Source organism: Papio anubis, chromosome 5 (assembly GCF_008728515.1).
Source record: "Papio anubis isolate 15944 chromosome 5, Panubis1.0, whole genome shotgun sequence".
In the NCBI taxonomy this organism is placed as follows: Eukaryota; Metazoa; Chordata; class Mammalia; order Primates; family Cercopithecidae; genus Papio; species Papio anubis.
Window position 1 is genome coordinate 47,495,456 of NC_044980.1, and position 22,715 is coordinate 47,518,170.

Here is a 22,715-nt window from a genome sequence, read left to right on the forward strand (position 1 = left end):
TGCACATAAATATATACATATAAAAATAAGGCAAAGTTTCACAAGATAATTCTTATTATATGTGATACACTGTGATGGCTTCTCATCTCTTCCATTCTACCCTAATCTCTTTCAATGAAAAAAAATGCTGGCTATACTGAGTCTGTTGATTTCATGACTGGGTCACAATCCGTACTTAGAACATTTGATTTAGAGGTGATAGGAATCTACTGCCCAGCCAGACTGAATTTCTCTGCCTCCCTTTTCCCCTGGCCTCTTTCCCCTGTGCCTTTAGAAACAGAACACTCTAATTGTTTATGAGTCTGGAGTTACAGCTGCTTCTGAAGAACTCAGCTGTCTTGTGCTCTGTGTACAAGTCATTTTTAAGTGGCTTTGGTCTCTTAACAGCTATCCCGGTGTCATTTACCAATAAACCAGATTATGAACTTGGCTGGCCTTAAGGAAAATACATAAGGTCTTCCAACTCATTGTGTACTTTTATTTTTAATAACATGGGCTAAGATATGATAGAAACAATCTGTAAAAATAATTTTTTAAAAAAGTTACATAGTTACATTTTATAGTTCAAAAGAATACAGTGTCATTTCTAAATCTCCTCTTAAATAAGCAAGTAATCTAAGACTGGCAAAAATGAAGCCCACATCAGCTGGGGGAGGGGGAGATCAATGATCTGAAATGACATTTCAGATTGTTTCTAATCTGACTACACCATGGGTTAAAGGTGACATGTTGAAGAGCCCAAACACTCCAAGAAGTCTCTATATTTAAATATGACATCATTTTATAAGGAACTTTACAGATTAAAAATGTCTTCTGTATCATCTTTGTTGCTACACTACACCAAAAGCAATGTTTTGACTAGATTGTTTCTTTTTTTTTTTTTTTTCATGAGATTTTTACTTTATTTCCTTGTTGCTTGGGAAATCTCCATTTCCTGTCAACATGTATCTTAAGATGACAAATAGCTGTGATTAAGAAATTTTGGCTTGTCAAGGACAGTGCCATCTATTGAGGCAAGTATGCCAAGGACTTGCCTAGTACATCAGAAAATGGTCTACTGTCTCCATTTCCCATTGAGCATTGGGAGAAAATGCCAACATTTCTAACCAGAGGCTGCACAGTGGTTAGAGGGGCTGGCCCAAACACCCATGAACAGTCCAGGGAGGAGTTTGCAACAAGAAGCCCAGGAGAATATAGTGACCTCTTATCATGATGCCACTGCAGCAGGAAGAACTTCACATAGCTTCCTTCTGTCTGTTCTTAGCTGAAGACAGAATAGCAGCAGGGCAGGTGCTGGAAATAATGCAGGCTTCTGTTGCTGCATTCTTACTGATCTTGCAGATAAGTGAGAGAACCCCTGAAAGCATTGTGGACTAAAAATACATGTTTAAATTAAAGTTAAAGTGCATCTCAGTCATTTAAATTACAGGACAATTCGTACAAGAGATTAAAATGATATATTGGAATTATTGATTGCCCTATTTAATCTAGTCCTACAAAGGTAATTACTGATGTATTTGTTCACAATTTTATCCATGTAAATAACTAACAAATACAGTTACCTTCACAAATTTGATTATTCTCTTGCCTCAACGAAAGGGCAGACTGACTTTCTTAAGTGCTATTTTTAACTTATCTGCAAGACCAAATAAATCAGTAACCCCTAGTGCAAGCAAATAAATCAACATTCCATCAACTCCCTCAGGAAATTGTGGCTTTGGGTTTGTGAATATTTTGAGAATAATTTGAGAGTAGCAGACTGCCATAAAATGCTCTGAATTGTCTCTGCATTTCAGTAAAGAGCTTCAAAATGGCTACAGGATCTTTTAAATATATATGATTGAAAGGCATGTGGGCAGCCCTATCCAAAGACCCCTCCTGATCTGTGAGTGACACTTACCAGCAGTGATTAGAGCAAATAAATGCATACTAAAATACCTAAACCCTTTATCTCTCAATGAAACTCTGACAGGATCTATGGCCTGAATATGGGTGGAACTGATGGAGCTGAGAAACCTCCTCAAACATGTGAATGAAATTGTTTTTCAGTCCCGTAACATATTAAGGGAATTTCTTGGCAGTGTTCCCAAGGCATGGATTTGGATAGGAATTTCCTCCTGTAGCACATCCAACTTAAACCATGTGGACCCAAAGCACCATAGGATCCACAACATGCTACAGTATAAGAATGGAGATTTCTCAACCCCTCCATCAAGGACAGGGCCGCTAATGAGCAAGAATTTGAGACATGAGTCCTTTGACTATCTTTCTCTGTCTTCTACCCAGGCCTACCTAGAAATTTTGAGTTGAGAAATGTATGGCTGAAAATACCCTAAAATGTTTGAAGTTCTGGTTGGTAAGACCACAAGTCCTACCAGGTATCTGTATTCTGCAAGTCAGTAGTGCATGAAAAGGCATTGTTACTTATTTACAGTGATATTTTCCTATGTTATAGCTACAGCTGACCAGTCAGCAGCCTCATTTGAAATGGAAATGTCTCAGACTGGCTTCAGTGCTCATTATTCACAGGTATGTTGACCAGTTTGTGGAAAATGAAATATATGTTTGCAAGACTTCCTTTCCCAAAACCAACGTCTAGCCATCAGGACTGTAAGTGCAACGTGCAGTTCATAGCTTAAACAATTATGCAGGCTATGATGATGTTTGCTAATTCAAACAGGAAAATGTCGTTTCACAAGCTTCTTATTAGAAAAACATGTTCTCTCACACAGCTCATTGTGTTGTATTAATAGTTGTGAATCAGACAGTGTGAGCTGTGCCTTGTAATTATGTAGCTGTCTAAATGAAATAATTTAACATATTTGCTACAGATGTGGAGATTTTTCCACAGTGTCAAGGAATTCAAAGGTCTTATTACAATTCCGTGTTCAAGACCTACAATTCTTGGCACCCAGAATAAAGTAGAAAGGCGAGATTTAAAAATATATCATTTGCAGGTAATGAAAGAAAAGGCATAATGGTCCTTGCAAAAGAATATGGACATTTTTTTTTTTTTCAAAGAAAGCTTTTTTATTTGTTTGTTTGTTTTTGTCCAGATCCTGATACGTGAAAAAACAGAATAGAAAACCCCAATGGGCAAGTGGGTAGAGAGATCAAACTTAGAGGACAGTCACTACCTGATTTTGTGACTTTGAGCAACAATCTTACCATCCTTGGTACAGTTTCTAATTATAATAAGAAGTTTATTTTTAAAAAGAAATTTATAACTAAGGCCCATTCAGATCCCCCCCAATGCGATGTAGGTCTGGCTCCCTTACCTCTTCAGTGGACAGGGCTGTCCCGGGTCCAGAATATGGACATTTTTATGTGCAATTTTACTGTATAACTTGGGCAAGTTATTTGTGCCTCGATTTCCTTTTCTGTAAAACAGGTATGGTAACAATAGCATCTAGCCCATAGAGTTATCATGAGGATTATATGAGCTAATAAATGTGAAGCACTTTGAATGGTATACCTATACACATTGTTAATGGTGTTTAAGTGTTTCCCCTTATTATTTTTATTAAATATAATTATCTTATCCGTTTGCACGTAAGGACTGGGTCATGCTTGGAGCAGTAGGAGCCTATGATTGGAATGGAACAGTTGTCATGCAGAAGGCTAGTCAAATCATCATCCCTCGAAACACAACCTTTAACGTTGAGTCTACCAAAAAGAATGAACCGCTTGCTTCTTATTTAGGTAAGGCTTGGATATAATTATAAAAGAGTTGTCTTACTTTTCAATTTTTTACCTTCAGCATTATTTGCTTATGTTTCTATAGGCTTGCAACCATATAGCAAGATTATTTCAATGAGTCGGGTATTTTTCAGAACCCATGCAAAGTTTCAGGCCTCTGAGCAGCTTTAGTTAGTCAAAATGACACACATGGAAGACATTGTTTGTTAGCAGGGCTATCTAATGCAGGGAATGGTTTTGGATGATATGTGCCCTTTCTGATATGTTCAGTTTCTCTGTATCTGGAATCAATTTTAACTTCAGAAGAGCTTTGAACCTGTGGACAAGAAAGGAGAGTAGAAAAGGAAACCTCAACTTCTCCTATATCCTGAAAACCAAACTCGCGTATTGTCTTAAATGTCTCCTATCATTAATTTCTCTCTATGTGTCCTAATTTTGGAAAAGAAAAATGTATTTTTTCATGTAACTTCTTCTTTAATAGCTCCATTCACAATCAGACAAATATTGAACTTAAACCCAGTGATGTAACATGATCCTGTTTCCCAGTGTCTTGCCAGAAATGAGGAGGTATATGTCTGGTACCACTTTATTTGGGATCTATACCAAGCTGAGCAATGCCTAGGGGATGCCAGGGAACTCTCCCATCACTGAACAAAGATCTCTGTGAACGATTGGGAGGATCTAGAATAGAAAGGACCATCAGGATATGGATTCCCAGCTCGTACTCACTCAGCAAATATTTGGAGGCTCCTCTTTTGCCCCAGGCATTGATCTTAGTGCTGGGGATGCAGTGATAAAGAAAAAGAATACCTTGGCCTGGAAGCATTCAGTTTCACATGTTAGCATTCCTCTCTGAGATGTTTCTGTCCCAGAGGCAAGTCTTTTTCTCTCTGTCCCAGTTGCTTTCTATTTTACCAGGAAGGTGGCAGGTCTTTACTGCGGTGTTTATACATCTCCTTATTTAAGGACACCTATTAAAGCTGTAGGGGCAGCAGGACTTAAGAAGAATAAAAGGACTATAGTTTTAGATGACTAAAAATGTAACAGTCAACAGCAGCTACACTGTGACTGCTAAAATCTCTTAAGACATGTAAAACTGCATGAATGAAAGTCTACTCTGTTTCTCATAGAAATCCTATTACATTCCACTCTGGTCAGCCGACAGCTAGAGTATCTTGTTGTTCTAAGTATCACATGCTAGAGGGAGAAAATGACAAACTAGGATGTGCCAGTAAAAGATTACATAGAGAAGTTAGCTCCAGAAGCAATTCCTTGCTACAAGTCTCACTCTCTCCAAAACTTAAAGAAATTGAAGGTTAGAAAACAAAGTGTGCATTGCATGTCTTTTAAGTATTTGGAGGATTGTGATATAAAATATAGGGGTTAGGCTTAAAATTCATTTCAAATTTCAGCATTAAAAGAGATCCTATGGAGCATGTAGTCTTAATTTCCAATTGAGAAACTGAGAGATAGAACAATTGTGTCCCAGCTGCCTATGACAGGTGTGAAACCACAATTGAGACTTCCTGATTCTTATGTCAGTGTTCATATCACGATATTGAAATAACTGATTCTGGGTTGATTAAGAAAGCACCGCACAAATACTGAGTACCAGCAATGTGCCAAACACTGAGTTTATAGAGAATAAGAAGATAGATGAGGCAGGTCCATTCCTACATTCATAAATCTTACTTTTTTGGGTGAGAGACAATAATGGAACAAGCAATCGCTATCAGCATGATATGTGCTATGACACAGAATATTTAAAAAAAGAGGGCTGGGGATTAGATTAGATATCTTCTAAAAGTTCACTACATCCTAAGGTTCTATGAGACTGTTTACGTGAAATACCTTGGAATCAAGAACCAGCTTAACCTGAGGCTTCTTTGTATTCTATGTAGAATAAATATAGAACATTTATCTTCCTATATAATGGATGACATATAAATTAGTAAAACTCCTTATGAAAGGCATTTGACAGTGTGTTTACAGAGCTATAAAAATGTTCATACCACATTTATACAGAAATTTCACTTCTGTGGACCTAACCTAAGGAAAAAAATCCAATATTTAAGAATGCCAAGTGAACAGTTATTTCCACTGTATTATTATTTATGGTATTGAAGGAAATGCCATTATCCTAAATGCCCCAAAATATGCAGATAGTTAAGTAAATAGTAAATCCACTTAACAAATATTGTACACTCATAAAAATAAAAATTATAAAGCTGCTGATACTAAAGACTTGAAGCAATTATGGTACAAGATGTACAATTAGCGATAGCCATGAGGTCATAGAGACTTGAGTTTGTTTTCTGATTCTGCCTCTGGCTATGGCTTTAGGGAAATTACTTTCCCGCTGAAAGCCTCAATCTTACTATTTCTAAACTGGAAATAATTACACCATATATATCATTTGGATTGTTAGATTAAGTAATGACTGTATTTAGTACTGTGCCTGACACACAGTTAACAATCAATGGGTGTTGTCTATTATTTTATTATGTAAATGTTATTTTGTATTTTTTATTATGTAATGTTATATAATAAACATTCCTCTTATTAGTATTGTGGTAGGCAGAATAATGATCCCCAAAGATGTCCATGTGCTAATCCCTGGGCCCATGAATAGGTTACTTTGCATGGCAAAAGGGACTTTTCAGATATGATGAAATTAAGGAAAAGATGGGAAGATTATCCTCAGATATCTGGCTGGACCTGATATAATCAAGCATTCTAAAAATCAGAGAACCTCTCTTGGATGTGGCCAAAGGGAGACAGAACTATGGGAAAATGGTCAGAGAGATGCAATGTTGTTGGCTTTAAAGATGGAGGGGGGCCACAAGCCAAAAACTGTGGATGACTCCAGTGCTACAAAGGGCAAGAAAATGGATTCTCCTTGATAGGCTCCCAAAAGGAACACTGACCTGCCAATATCCTGATGTTTAGTCCAGGAAGCTCTATGCCAGACTTCTAATGTACAGAATTGTAAGATAATAAGTTATGATGCTTTAAGCCACCAAGTTTTTAGTAATTTGTTACAGCAGCAATAGAAAACTCATACATAATACAAAATAATAATAGTAGCTGACATTAGTACTATTACTAGTAAGTATTGAGTATTTACAAAATTAAAGACACTGTGTGAAGCCCACAAAGATGTGTATGATATTGTTGTCACTCTTAGGAAGCCCACATATTTTAATTGATAGCACTGTAGTTTTTGGTATTCTTAATTATATGTGATTAAATTCCTTTAAAATAAGTAAACTTTTAAGAATCCTAAGTTTGTCATTCCCAAAAAGCTTTGGTTAAACGTTGCTTAAAGCAGACTTGGATAATTCAACTTAAAGATGGCACTGTAAGTGAGAAAATATTAAAAGAATCATTTCTGACCACAGTATTTATAATATATGACTTCTCTCTGTCCAAAAAGGAAATTTTTGGATATGTTTTCTACAGTGTGCTGAGATTTCCTTTTCTGTTTCAGAAATTATTTCATTAGCTTACTCACAAGTGAGGGTATGTGACATTTTGCCAACATAAAGTCTAATACATGTAGGATTTCTTTCAAAATAGAAAAGCATCCAAAAGGCAGGACAAATACCTTGTTTTTTTTTTTTCACCCAAAATAATATTCTAAATCTGAAATGAAGTTTTCAAAATGTTTCTTTGTGGGGGTCACAAATTGAGAAGACACTGAATGTATTTTTTTGTAAATCTGTATGGATTGCAAGTTGTAAGACTATGAAAAATCTTATGAAGGAAGCAGAGAGGCAGAGGCTCTATTAGAAAAATCCTGTGCTTATCCATAATGATCAGTTAGCTGTCAAACATCTGTCTCAGGACATAATCGTACCCCTATCCTTCTATTACCCAAACTGCCTTATGCCAATATGCATTGCAAGTGGATTTAGTGGTGAGAATACAGCTGGGATTATGTTCCCCCGCTTCCTCCACCCACAGTTTGCTGAATTCTATTCCTGCCAACAGCTTCCAAAGGAGAAGGAAAGATCTGAGGCAATGTCTTGGCATCAAGACAGATCATACCTGTTTCCCATTACCTCACTAGATCCTGGCCCTTTACCCCAGAAGTGAATTATGAGAGCTGACAGAATTCATTCTTCATAAATTCATGCAAAGGGCTATGCCACCCATTTTGGCCTTTTCTTCCTCTTTTTTTTCTCTTAATTTGAGTCAGAGTTTCTCTCTTATTGCCCAGGCTGGAGTGCAGTGGCACGATCTCTGCTCATTGCAACCTCCACCTCCTGCATTCAAGTGATTCTCCTGCCTCAGCCTCCCGAGTAACTGGGATTACAGGCACCTGCCACCATCCCCTGGCTAAGCTTTTGTATTTTGGGTAGAGACCGGGTTTCATCATGTTGGCCAGACTGGTCTCAAACTCCTGACCTCAGGTGATCCACCAGCCTCAGCCTCCAAAAGTTCTGGGATTACAGGCGCAAGCCACCGCGCCCAGCCCTTTTCGTCCATCTTATTCTTTTCTTTTTCAGGAAACACTATTAAGCTTAAATATTTATAATTATTTTCCTTCTACTAAATTTAGGCTTTACTTGGCTCTGGCTCTCTTTTTCTTTTCTTCTTTCTTGTCTTTAGACACCCAAGCCTCAATTAGTAACTATGCTAACTGTCCCTGAGATTATTTCAACTAATATTTTTATTTATGAAGTATAAGTCATCAAAGAGAGTTAACTAAATAATCTCACAACTCCTAGCCTCAAACAAAATTTTCAACTTATTTTTAAAAGAGGCCTTTTATCCAGTTACATTCACAGCTCTGCAAATTACACACACACACACGTACTAACACTCTCATTCTACTCCCTTCTTTATAGTTCTTAGTAGAGTGGCATGAAATAAAATGGCCTTCGTTTTGCACATTCTTCGTTTCCATTTTATGTATGTATAAACATGGCCTGAAAGATTTATTTTATAAACATATAACACATTACATGTTTGAAAAAATATTTTAGATTCTATTATGCATAATAATAAAACAACCCTCAAAGAAAGATGAAGGAATGAGAATGTGAGGAATATTCATAAAGGATAATATGCGTGCGTAACTGTGTTCCTTTAGCACTTGTAAGAATAAATATATTGTATAAAAACTTTTTTTCCTTTTTAACACTTTTGGAAGAAAGTCAAACTTACTTTATAGTAAAATACTTGGTAAGTGAGTTAGAAAATGATATTTTTCTCAGTGAGAAGTGCTATTCTGTGGCATTTTGAAAAATAATCTGACTTCTACTGCACTGAAGAAATCTGGTTATTAGAAGAGTTATTCCTTTTATAAAATCAAAATCTGCATGTGATAATTTTATTCATTGATGTCGCTGTGTTCTCAAAACACAAAGAACAAATCTGATTTTTCACTCAAAAATTAATCCTAAAGACACAATTTATGCTCTTCCTGTAAGCAGCCTGAGATGATCTCTTAAAATGGTTTACTATTCACTTGACCCAGAACAACCCAAAAAATTATGCAAATCAAGAGATTCAAATCTTCATGTTCACTTTAAGAAGATCCATGAAAATACCCAGGCAATCAGGGGTGTGTATATCTGAAAAGCCAGCAAGTATCTGAAAGATGTGACTTTCCAGAAGCAGTGTGTGCCGTTCTATCATTGCAATGGTGGAGTTGGTAGATGTGCCCGAAGCCAAACAGTGGAGCTGGACAGAAGGTTTATGGCCCCAAAAGAGTGCTGAAAGTTTGTTGCACATGCTTAAAAATATAAAAAACAGTGCTGATCTTAAAGGTTTGTATGTAGATTCTCTTGATCATTGTGTACATCTAGGTGGGCGAAGCACCCAAGATGCACTGGCTCTATTTACAGGGCTCATGGTCAGATTAACCCACATGTGACCTCCACCCCCACTGTCGCACCCACCGCACTGAGATGATGCTTACTGAAATAGAACAGATTTTTCTAAACCAGAGGAGGAGGTTGCGCAGAAGAAGAAGGTATTCCAGAAGAAACTGAAGAAACAAAATTAATGACCCAGGAATAACTTCAATATAAAATACATGCAAATAAAATCAAAAGTAGAAAAAAGACAATTCAAAATTTTAAAGAGCATGGAAGCTCAATTAAAAAGAGGAAAGATCAGATATGTGAAAAACGATTCAAGCTCTCTGTTGAATAAAGTCACATTAAAATCACAGCAAGGTACTGTTGTTAGACGATGTTTAACACCTATTAAAACATACACAAATTTAAATAATAGTGATAATACACAAAGCCTGGGACAGTTTCATGAAATTGTCTTTCATATGGCTGTTCATAGAACAAAGTAGTACAAATTTTCTGGAAACAATTTTCTAGACACTATAAGAATCATTAAAAACTTGATCCAGTGATCTATTCCTTAAAATTTACTGTCAAAAAATCCAGAAGAGGGACAAATTTAAATGCACCAAGGTGTCTTTGAAATCTTAAGTGTAATAACAAAAATATTAAAACCACCTGAATTCTAGTGTTTTATCGGGCAATGCTCATGTAATATAAATGTAATGTCTTTATGCTTTAACCAAGAGAAATCATCTTCAATTATTTAAAATTACAATTTAAAAAGCTAGTAGCAGCACAGAAAAAGTTTACATTTTCTCTGATCCAACTATATAAAAAGTATTAAATTCTGTAGTGCAGACACATATATCCAAATGAAATACAATCGATTTATTACAAAATGGGGTGGGGATGTGCAATGTTTTTCTGTGTGTCATCATTGTTGTATCATTTGTGATTTTAAATAATGAAAAACTCAGACTGGGGGTAAATAGATTCTCCGGAGAAAGCAATTGTGGTAGATAGAGAGCACATTAAAAGCCTCCACCAGAACAAATTCTTACATGCACTGAAGAAAAAATATTATTTTCAAAATATAACCATATAAAAATGATTCTCTTGGTCATTTAGAAAGAGTTTTAATTTATTACATGAAGACTTCAAGGGTCCAGGTGGTATATCTGGAATCTTTCTTTTGTTAGGTTACACTGTAAACTCTGCTACTGCTTCTTCTGGAGATGTGCTCTATATTGCTGGACAGCCTCGGTACAATCATACAGGCCAGGTCATTATCTACAGGATGGAAGATGGAAACATCAAAATTCTCCAGACACTCAGTGGAGAACAGGTAAACTTGAAAAATATTGTTTTATTTAAATTAATCTATTCATACTCTATGTATGTTTACTGTCTATTGTCCTAAACTTTTAAAAATGTGTTATCCACATATTCAGTAACAACTGGGAACAGGGCCCCATGTTAGGTTCTTTGGAAGGATGTATAGTGTCTGTATCTTTCTCTTCATGTTGGATGGGGGTGGAGGTAAGATGTATAATAGGCTGGGCACGGTGGCTCACACCTATAATCCCAGCACTTTGGGAGGCTGAGGCGGGCAGATTACCTGAGGTCAGGAGTTTGAGACCAGCCTGGCCAACATGGAGAAACCAAACTCTACTAAACAGCCTGACCAACATGGAGAAAAAAACTCTACTAAAAATACAAAATTAGCCGGGCGTGGTGGCACATGCCTGTAATCCCAGTTACTAGGGAGGCTGAGGCAGGAGAATCGCTTGAACCTGGGAGGTGGAGGTTGCCGTGAGCCGAGATCGTGCCACTGCACTCCAGCCTGGGCAACAAGAGTGGAACCCCATCTCAGAAGAAAAAAAAAAAAAAAAGATGCATAATAGATGTAGATACAGACATACAAATACATACACAAGAAAAGAGATCCAAAACATTAAGAGGTACGAAATTACCAGTGGCCCAGACAATACAGTCAGAATATGATGAGATTGCTTTAAGCTAGGATTGGTGCAGAAAAGCTTCTTAGAAGATGAAATTTGGGCTGAATCTACAAGGGATGATAGAATATAGATAGGTAGGAAGAGCAGTGAAAGAGAAAGTTAAAAAGATAACATGGACTCATATTATGTGAGGTTTTGAATGGCAAATTAAGAGCTTGGATTTTATCCTGGAGGTAATGGGAAATTGGCTGTAATATTTAAGATTGGAAAATTCTTATTAGGTGGTATTGAATATTAAAAGAAATTTGGGAAATTATACATGAAATAACATTTATATATGTATATATATAAACTGAAAGAAACATCATAAATATGCAAACATTTACACACACGTGCACACACACACACACACATACATATTAACTGAAAGAAAGATCTAACCATGCTTTTTGTTGTTGTTATTTTTGAATTGTGATAGCTCAGGGAACTTTTATCTCTAAAAAGTTTTCTGTATTTTTCAACAGTTCTACAAGGAGGATTTATTAACTTTATTCCACAGTCCTTTTACAGAGGGTGGGAGAGGGGTTCTTCTTAGCCTTCACTAAATATTCCAACTCTCTAGACTAGAGGGGCAGGGCCGCATCAGCCCTGCTGTTCTGCAGGAGTCCCAGCTGCAGCCCAGCGCAGCAGTAAAGCTCAGGTGCAGGGATACTCACATTAGTCATGTCCACAGACTGCACTGGCTTTCTAGCCCCATGCCCCGCAGGAGCAGTATCTTTTATGACAGCACCATAGACATAGCTTCCAGGGTCTCTACAAAGGGCAGGCTGGCTACAAGAGTAACTGCGCTCTGGGAAGTCAAAACTATGTCATCTTCATCAGGTCCTTATAAATCATTTATAGTTCCACACAGCCTGAATACAATATCCCAATAAGAGGTTATTTTTACCCCATCAGGGGTAAAAGCAACAGCTTAGCCTTAGTGGTAAAGTTGAAATCCCAGCCTCAGAAGATTCCCAGGGCAACAGAGTTAGAGTAACTAAAGGTCAGATCCTCATGTATCAGGTGAAAGGGTTTTATTAACTCTTTGCCCACATTTATACTCGGAAAATGCATAACAGTTAGAGTAAGGCTATTGTTATAGCTCAAACTGGAGGTAAGAAGAACGTAAAATAAGATGTCAGCAGTAAAAATGGAAAAGGAAGGGGCATGACAGATATCAATAAGAAGAAATTGACAATAGTAAAATGAAGCATTTTAGATGACATCTTAGATCCATTATCACTCCATTAATTGTCTACAAGACAGGAAGTGTCAAATTTTATGAAAATTTACATATGAAAGTTGAGGAGAGTATCATGAATGATTTAAATCATGAATGACTTCAGTTTCAGCCTGGGAATGTGAAAGAAAGGTGGCTCCATGATTAGAATGTCAACACCTCAAGCAATTTAGGTATTTTTAACAGTGACGTTTGGCTTTTAGACATGTTCCTTGTAACAGTAAGCACAAATTCAGATATTTGCATGTGCCAGTAAAGTAAAATCAAAATAGGTAAAGTCAATGAGTAAAGCTGCTGGGTGAAAAAACACAGGAAGTGGTGGGAATCATGGCCCTGGGCAGCTTGTAAAATTCCACCGAGCTCCAGTTGACCGTTGCCATGTGGGAAGGAAAACCCAGTGTTGCAAGATCTTCTAATTTATTTATGTTTATAATTAATTCAACTTTTAAGAAGACCTCTTAAGCCCCTCAAAAACCTGTGAGAAAAGTGCACTCAAAAGGCAGTGTCTTTTGCCCACATGCCTAGGAGCAATGTCTAGAAATGTAGAACTGAAGCCTTGAGAAGGAAGACAGAATGATATTTGCAATTGCCTTAGTAGAAATGTTTAAGAAGGATTGGTTATCTAGGGTAAGAGAATGGAAAAAAGCTACAGGTCTGAGCTTTAGAAGAGGCCAAAATTCAGAAAATGGGAGTCGGGGAAGAAGCCAGTAAATATGAAAGAGTGTCTATGCCACAGGGGCAGAAGCAAGATTGTAAGAGTAAAATCACAGAAGCCACTACAGGGAGATGTACAATAAGATAATTATTAAGAGCATCAAATATTAAGCATAGAATAATATTTGAAAAACTTGTTTAAGCATTTAAGTAATGAAGTGTAAGTTCTCTGCTTTTGTCTAAACAGATTACTATCTTTAAATGAGAAAACATATTGCTACAAGGGATGATCCCCCTGCAATCCTTCCATATTTTTCTGTATCCCATAGCTGCTGGGATAACACTTAATCATTTAATTGAGAAGACAATCTTCCAAGACTATGAGGTGAAATATGCCACACCAGTATTCCAGTGCAACTCAGTTCCTTATAATGTATTTAAACATATATGCAACCATTACAGAATGCATTCTACTGCTTATCTAATTTTATTTCCTTAAAAAATCACTATAGTATTACTGACCTTTTCTGATTTGTGGAGAAGAAAGAGAGGTTAGAGTGAAATCTAAAGAAATTCATTTTGTTACTGTCAAGCAATGAAATCTGTAACAGCTGTTCATCCTCAAAGATGGAACCGACTAATATTCTTTATCCTCATGAAAGAGCCAATAAATAACTTTCAGGGAGCATCAATTTCTATCTTTCATTTCCTTTGCCAACTAGCTCCTCTACTAGATTGCTAGAAGTAAAACAAATGTAGATTTCAGCTTCCTTGAGAATTTCCGATGTTCATTGGGCTGTTTTGTTTCATTTTGTGTCCTAGATTGGTTCCTACTTTGGCAGTATTTTAACAACAATTGACATTGACAAGGATTCTAATACTGACATTCTTCTAGTCGGAGCCCCTATGTACATGGGAACGGAGAAAGAGGAGCAAGGAAAAGTGTATGTGTATGCTCTCAATCAGGTAATGATGTCTGAGTTTGGTAGAAATCCAATAAAATCTCTTCCTTCTCTTCATTTTTGAATAATAGGTTCTACTTTTTCACTCACTTTGAAAAAACAGAGCAAAGAAGCTATCAGGATTTATTCACTCCACCAACCCCTCAGTTTTGAAATGACCATTTATAATTCTAATAAAGTAGCTCCAACCCTTAGATATTTTCTGCTTGGAAATGTGAATTATGTTTAACACTGTATAGGATAAAGGAGGTAAATATAAATCTCACTAAACTGTTAAATAAACCCACAAGGCTTATTTAGCCTGGGAGGCTTATCAGCTCTGGCTTGGAGGTGGATAACAACCTCAGCAGTTAAATCGGATAGGGTTGAGGGGGAGAAGTCATGAGTTTCAAGGCAGCGACACTGCAGACTTCCAGGAAATACTTCACTGGGCTGGAGTGAGATTTTGTCTTCCATGCTTGACTTTAGACATCATTTTTTAAGTTAAATAATTTTTAATTTCTTCATTAGAAGAATGTTTTGCTCTTTACAGCAAAGCCAGTGTTTATTTAGCTTTTCCAAATACGTACATTCTCTCCTAAATTGATTATTTTAAATAATAAATCATATATCTTTCTTCTTATCATTTTTTGGCTCCCTCCTGTCAACTTTTTTTGTCCCAGGCTGTTTTGTTCTTTTTCCAAGAAAGTGTATTCTTGATCACCTTTGCTAGTACTTTCTGTCTGGGATTTTTTTTTTTCTTCCACTCTAGGCAGCTTTAGAGAAAGTTTCCTTTTAAAGCAGAATAAATTTTCACTTTGCACAATATTGGGTGAAGAGCGGATAGTGGTACAAATTAAGGATTTAAATATTATTTGGCCTGAAAAAGATGCTCTGAATTATATACTCACTCAATTGCATTAAAGAGAGATTCCATTAAAGTATGTCTCCCACACTTCTACAATCTGCTCTTTGGAATCCCTAACTTTGCTCTCAGATAGGCACAATTTTAAAGAAATTTTACCACCCTTACCACTAATGTACAAATGGCTGTTAATAGCACTGATTTAGTATACTTTAAAAATTTTACTCTGCTGTAGTAATGATGGAAATCTGTAAATATCCTGTTTATCTTTCTTCCAGACAAGGTTTGAATATCAAATGAGCCTGGAACCTACTAAGCAGACGTGCTGTTCATCTCGGCAGCACAATTCATGCACAAAAGAAAACAAAAATGAGCCATGCGGGGCTCGTTTTGGAACTGCTATTGCTGCTGTAAAAGACCTCAATCTTGATGGATTTAATGACATCGTGATAGGAGCTCCGCTGGAAGATGATCACGGGGGAGCTGTGTACATTTATCATGGAAGTGGCAAGACGATAAGGAAAGAGTATGCACAAGTAAGAGTTGAAACCTACAGATTCCCACCCTTCAGTGATAAGTCAGTTCGATGCCAGGCATTACCTGTCTAACTTCATGAGTTATTTAATTTCTTCCTCCTGACCTTATTGGGAAACTAGATTTAATTCTCTTTAAGTGCTCCTTATAGATTAATTACTTTATATTTTATACATTTATGTAATTTCCTTTCTGTTGTTATTTTCCATGTCTCCAGGATTTGACTTTTTGACACAGTAAAAAACAAAAGAATTATTTGTAACAATGCTGTTTAACATCTTCTGTGTGTCCCATTCTAAATAGAGGGCACTGCTTTGTGAATAAGGCAAAAATAATTATATGACTTAACCAATAAAGGAAATTAGATTCTTGATTTTATATTTAATGTTCATGCTGTTATAATAAATTGCATTAAGTTCATATTTATCCATTAAGTTGTTATATTTTCCTCAAGTGAATTAGGATTTCTAAAGGTTTATAATTTTCTCACAAGTAATCCTTAGGAAAAATAAATCTGAATATTAAGTGTAAGCTGCAGGGAACTTCTGTTATTCTTGTTTGTACTTTGTTGTCAGTTAACAGCTCTAATCCATAAGCGTATTTTTTTCCTGCATTAGAAAAATAACAAGTTACAAAAGTGCTAAATGCACTATAAAAACAAAATAATTTAAAGGAGTTTGAATGTAATTGTCTGTTTTTAGGTAATCACAGTCGGTTAGATATTGAACAGCTACTTACAAATAAATCAGAATTCACTACCTTCTAACTTACATAGTTTGAAAAGAAATCAGAATATTAATTATTTCATTTTCTATTTGAGTGTTCTCTTTGGTTCTGTAGTCAACAGAGCTCTCAAAATCTATTCATGTAATGCAAACATGAGTGATTTTTCATAAAACCGTAACAACAATAGTGAACAGAATAAAGAGCTTATTTCAATAAGAGCACTTGTAGCCATTTGATAAATAATTTGTTTCTGTTGAAAATCTTTATGGCATTATTTACGTAACAAGAGACAGGCAATATTAATGACTGGGGCATGATGGAATTAGGAAACACAGGAAGAGGTTCTTTCTTATATTCTTCCACTTTACTCCTTCAGTGTCAATCCTGTAAATTTAATGGGGTAGCATTTGAAGTAGAAAAGGAAACCTAAATCATTGTGAGATGAAATAGATTGTCATAAACAACTTGTTTTCTAAATGGTGATAAATCAAGATGCAACTTTAAACAAAAACAACAAAAAGAATATTAGAGTTGGATTTGTTTAATTACTGGCAAAATGCTTTTTGAAGGAATAGGTGAAGATGTGCTTACTCATTTCCATGAGAACCAGATGCTGCTTATGTGTGGGATAATCCAGAATCAAACAGTCAAGCCCATAGAACCAATGAGGCAGATATCTCCTGAATTCTTCGCTTAAAAAAATGAGGATGGCTGGGTGCAGTGGCTCATGCCTGTAATCCCAGCACTTTGGGAGGCCGAGGCAGGCAGATCACAAGGTCAGGAGTTCGAGATCAGCCTGGCCAACATGGTGAAACCCCGTCTCTACCAAAAATACAAAAAATTAGTCGGGAGAGTGGTGGTGCGCAACTGTAATCCCAGCTACTTGGGAGGCTGAGGCAGGAGAAGTGCTTGAACCTGGGAGGTGGAGGTTGCAGTGAACTGAGGTAGCGCCACTGCACTCCAGCGTGGGTGACAGAGCGAGCCTCCGTCTCAAAACAACAACAACAACAACGACAACAAAAAACAACTTTAAAATGAGCCTAACCTGTTTAAGCATGAAAACTGTTTCCATTTGGTTTTCCTTAGTGGGCTTCTTATTTTATGTTTTTTATGTGGAAAACAAGAATCTGAGAAGACTTGAAGTTTAGGGAGGGTTTGTAAGTCCTGTCTGCTTGCCATGGACTTCTGTTAAAAGCATTAGCTTCAGCTTGAACCAATGCTAAGTCGGGAAGTACAGATATCAAACATACTATGTATGGTAATATGCACAGATCTGTCTTCAAGACATATTCATTTGTGCCATCTCAACGTTGTGAATACATGTGAGTGGAATTGAGTCTCGTGCCCTCAACTTTTAGGACAATTTTTGAAAGACAGTAGAGATTACATATTGGAAAATGTATTTGATGGGATGTATTATTTATACCCAGCCACAAAGTTCAGTGAACTCCAAATTGACCCCTAGAGCAATCTTCTACTCCTCTCCCCGCTGCCCTAATATGATATGTTTTCAAGATCTCCAGTACCTTTAAATATGTCTGTATGATGGGATTGGCTAGGAAGCAGAAAGCACAGAACCAATTACTCATACTGTTTCCTTTGAGGATTAGACAAAATGACATTATATAATTTTTTCCTCTGTCTCTGGTGTCAGTGACCTTGAAATGATTTTGTCTGTACTATAAAAAGAGCAATATCCTCTGGGAACATCTGAATTTTTCCTCTTTATCTCCACGTGAGGGACCTCTTGGGCGGATTCCCAAAAGATCTTTAATTTTGATTTTGTTAAACAATTTAAATTCTCAGATTTATTTGAAACTGTTTTGAACAGACTCTTCTCATATGAAACTCTTTTTTTGGATTCTCACAGCGTATTCCATCAGGTGGGGATGGTGAGACACTGAAATTTTTTGGCCAGTCTATCCACGGAGAAATGGATTTAAATGGTGACGGTCTGACAGATGTGACTATTGGGGGCCTTGGTGGTGCTGCCCTCTTCTGGTAAGTATTTTAATAACAGCCTGTTAATCTGAGACTGGGTCACCCATAACTTGCCGAGCTCCCAGTGTGATTGGAGCTCGTATCATACCAAATATCTATTTCCTTTTGTGTTCCACTATGCAGATACAAGTTATTCAGCTGAGTGAGCTGAAAGAGTCAATATATCTTAAGAACAAAGAAGCTATATGAAAGAAACAAGTAGAATGAACTCTTTTTTTTTTTTTTTTTGAGATGGAGTCTGGCTCTGTCGCCCAGGCTGGAGTGCAGTGGCCGGATCTCAGCTCACTGCAAGCTCCGCCTCCCGGGTTTACGCCATTCTCCTGCCTCAGCCTCCGGAGTAGCTGGGACTACAGGCGCCCGCCACCTCGCCCGGCTAGTTTTTTTGTATTTTTTAGTAGAGACGGGGTTTCACCGTGTTCGCCAGGATGGTCTCGATCTCCTGACCTCGTGATCCGCCCGTCTCGGCCTCCCAAAGTGCTGGGATTACAGGCTTGAGCCACCGCGCCCGGCCTAGAATGAACTCTTAATTTGGTGTGTCTATTATGTGGTTTACACTAAAATAGGTATTCTGTTTTAGGAGAGGTATAGGGGAAGAGAAGATCTTACAGAGGATGTATATAAACAATAAACCATCCCTAATATTGGGTTGCTTACAAGGTTTTAGAGATAATCGACTTTTTATTCATTGGCCTGATACATAGAAACAGATAATCCAGCAGCACTCTCTGACTGTTTATATTGTTGTCAAGCCTAGAGGCATCTTAAGTAATATCTTTGCTCAGCTGTTAAAATGCCCGCATCCCCCAATTTGCCCAGTTCTTTCAGATACATACATTCATAATGCTTTATTTATTAAGAATAAAATAATAATTTAGTAAGCAATAACGTTAATAACCATAGCTTTAACCAGCTAAAATATCCTATTTCAAAAACTGTTCTGTTTGAAAAAAAATTACTAGGAAGCCAAGAATCAACTTAATGAGAAACTCACATGATAATTTTGAAAAATATAATAAATTTCATTAAGAAATATAAAGGAAGAGTTTCATAAGTAAAATGTCTATTCCAAGTGACCTTATGAGAAGTCCACATGTTGATTCTCCTAAATTAATGCATTGGTTTACTGTAATTCAGGTGGAAACATACCTCAATTCTCTTTTTCCCAAAAATTTACCTAGAAGAGTAGTAAACAGTGAAAGAAAGATGAAGATAGAGAGATGAAAATAAATGACTTTGCTGTAATTTAACATAATGCTTAAGAACTAATGGTCAAATTAGAATGGTACAGTAAATTGTGCATATACAATAATCACTATGTTAAAAAAAAAAAAACTTTACAGTAGAGGGGAAAGAAGACTGAGGGGTGATACCTAAGAAAAGGGAATATTAGGCAGCCAAGTGGCTGGGACTTTGGGGAGGACTCGCCAGAAACCAAGGTTCAAAACCAGAAGTCAGCAGTGTCAGAGACAATGTATATATTTCAATTTTGTTTGAACTGTTAATCCTGAATTAGTTTATTATGCTCCCTTTAGCTCACAAATATTTATTTTATTAATTCTCATATTAAAAATATGTTTTCAGGATTTTTATGCTCCAGTTTTGTTTCAAGGCCTTCTTACAAAGCTTTGCAAACTTATTTATGGCCTCTCCTGCCCCGAATCAAGGCATTGATGGGCCAAAATGATGGTCATTTCTCTAGCATAGTCCAGGCTCCATTGACAGCAGAATGGACCAAACCAATAAACTGGGACACAAAGACTAAGATTCACAATGCCTAACAAGAAGTGAGAGTGTATACAAATGACAGGCAATAGGAAGAACATTTGGAAGCAAATAGTGAGGGTCTTGTCATGAGACCTGGACTGACCCCCAAGAAAGATGTGGCTGGGGCAGAGAGGATGTGTGGGGTAGATAATGGTCAAGACAGCTTCATGCCTGGAGAATCCTTATTACTAAGCAGGAAACTAGGCATGTTCATTCGTTGCTGATGAAAGGGTAAACTGGTTGAAACTCATTAGAAGGTCTTTATCAATAAGTATTTAAAAGCATTCCAATGTTCCTACTTTTTACCAAGGATTTAATTTCCTCAAAATGTAAAGATACAATCTAGAAGTACGATTGAAGATGTCATCACAGCACTGTATGTAATACTATCTTTTAATAATGTTAAATTTACCACTATACTCAGAAACCATTTTTTTAAATTAAGCTAAATATCCAATAAGAGGGGACTGAATGCATAGATTATGGTATGTGCATATGCTGGTATAGTCTATTCCCATTAAAAATAATAACTTCCATTAAAAATCATATTCTCAGAAAAATGTAAATATTGGAAAGTTATTCACTGTAATATAATGGTTTAAAAATATGTATGCATACATATGAAGATGTGCTTTTGTACATATATATATGGATGCATGTGTATATGTATATGCACATTTTCTTCTGTAAAGAAAAAACCACCAAGTGTACTAAATGTGAATGGTGATTATTGCTGAGTGGTAGTATTACAAGTTATTTGTGTTTTCTTTATGCATTTCTATGATGTTTATATTTTCTATGAGTACATTGTTTTAACAGAAAAAAGAAAACCACCGTTTTTTAAAGCAAAAGCATAAGTAGTGACTTCATTATTCACAAGATACGTAGTTACAAGGGGCTAGCTCTGGCCACAAGGCAGAAACCAGGTAAAAATGTGCAATAATTGTTCTAGCTTGGATATAAGACAATGGCCTCAGGATCCATATATTCCCCATGTCTAAGATCTTACTCTGATCTCATTTTGGATTAGTAGACATCATTGGGCTTTAGAGTTAAAACGATTGAGTTTAAAATCCCAGGTTTTTCCTCTTAATAGCTTTTGACCTGGCGTAAAATATTTAACCTTTCAGAGCCCCAGTTATCAAACATAAAACAGAAATGATGTTTCTTATAATTAATCTTAAGAATTCAATGAAATAACATCCATGTCTAGCACACTGCCTCAAATGTTATTTTGCTTTTCCTTCCTACAAATAGAGGAAGAGCTGAACTCACAAGGACTGACAATATTACAGTCCAGATGAGAGATAGCAGGGGCCTACGAGTTACTCAGGGACCTTTAGACTTCTTTCAAATTGGGAACAAACTCGTAAATCCTCAAAATATAGTTGATTCTGGGGTTTCACCTGGGCACTTGGTTCCATCTCTTTTCCATCACAGGCAAAACTAGATCTTTGGCGTTTGAACCAAAAGCCCCAAATGGTTTCCAAATATAACCTGCATGTCTTAGAACATCAGATATAATCTCTTCTGTCACAAAGATTAATTAAATAAACGGAGTCCTGAGTGCTGTATTATACACGAAGCAGACCCCCTTCCATGCCCTCACTTTGCACATCCAAGTTGATAACATTCATTAAATGTAAAAATGTGTGAGTAATCCCATTGTTTTTGTTTGGAGGTCCCGAGATGTGGCTGTAGTTAAAGTGACCATGAATTTTGAACCAAATAAAGTGAATATTCAAAAGAAAAACTGCCATATGGAGGGAAAGGAAACAGTATGCATAAATGCTACAGTGTGTTTTGATGTGAAATTAAAATCTAAAGAAGACACGATTTATGAAGCTGGTAAGCAAAATAATTATAGCAAGTACTTTTGGGTAGAGGACGATGTATTTGCTCCAGCATGATGAAATCCAGCAGGATATTGCATTTTCCCCACCATGGTGAGCTGCACATCATATTTGCCCCAGTGAACATGTAGAACCTTGAAAAAAAATCCTGCTGCAAAAGGAATAGGTTATGGAACCCAGTCAATTCTGGAGCAGAAATTACATGTTTGTATGCAGCGCCCTCAACACTGCATAGTGTCTGTCTGGCTCTCCTACTTACTGTGTACAATCAGAGGCTTAAGAAAAAAAAATACCGATTCAGAGGTAGAGTTTAAAAATTGGGTCCCAAATGGGCCCAGTTTTCCTTCCTGTGGGATTCTGCAAAGAATCTTCTCTCCCTTCTCTTGCCCCCTCCTGGGAAAGACTGGTATTGCAGAGAACCCGAATACTTCACCATTCCCACATTTCTGAGATCCTTTGCTCCACTGAGGTGACCCTAGTTTCTGAGAGTCAGACTTGCTGTGTGTGTGTGTTCTCAGGTGCATCAGGTCAGCCTGTACTTCCTCGTCCTCCCTTTGTTCTCCACTTTCTAAGGCAGGTTTTTAATGATGTTGAAATATGCTCGAATCAAAGCTATAAAGACCAT

At 36.8% G+C, this 22,715-nt stretch overlaps 1 protein-coding gene across 1 annotated transcript in view; it reads left to right on the forward strand.

Annotated features, from left to right (window-relative positions):
* The window catches only part of ITGA1 (integrin subunit alpha 1), a 164,431-nt gene that overhangs the window by 107,864 nt on the left and 33,852 nt on the right, over positions 1 to 22,715 (forward strand). Inside the window, exons 10-16 of the mRNA XM_031666153.1 lie at positions 2,456 to 2,529; positions 3,558 to 3,702; positions 10,709 to 10,854; positions 14,229 to 14,372; positions 15,491 to 15,748; positions 18,343 to 18,473; positions 21,919 to 22,085. Of these exons, the coding sequence (XP_031522013.1) occupies positions 2,456 to 2,529; positions 3,558 to 3,702; positions 10,709 to 10,854; positions 14,229 to 14,372; positions 15,491 to 15,748; positions 18,343 to 18,473; positions 21,919 to 22,085 (1,065 nt within the window). The remainder of the gene's footprint in view (positions 1 to 2,455; positions 2,530 to 3,557; positions 3,703 to 10,708; positions 10,855 to 14,228; positions 14,373 to 15,490; positions 15,749 to 18,342; positions 18,474 to 21,918; positions 22,086 to 22,715) is intronic.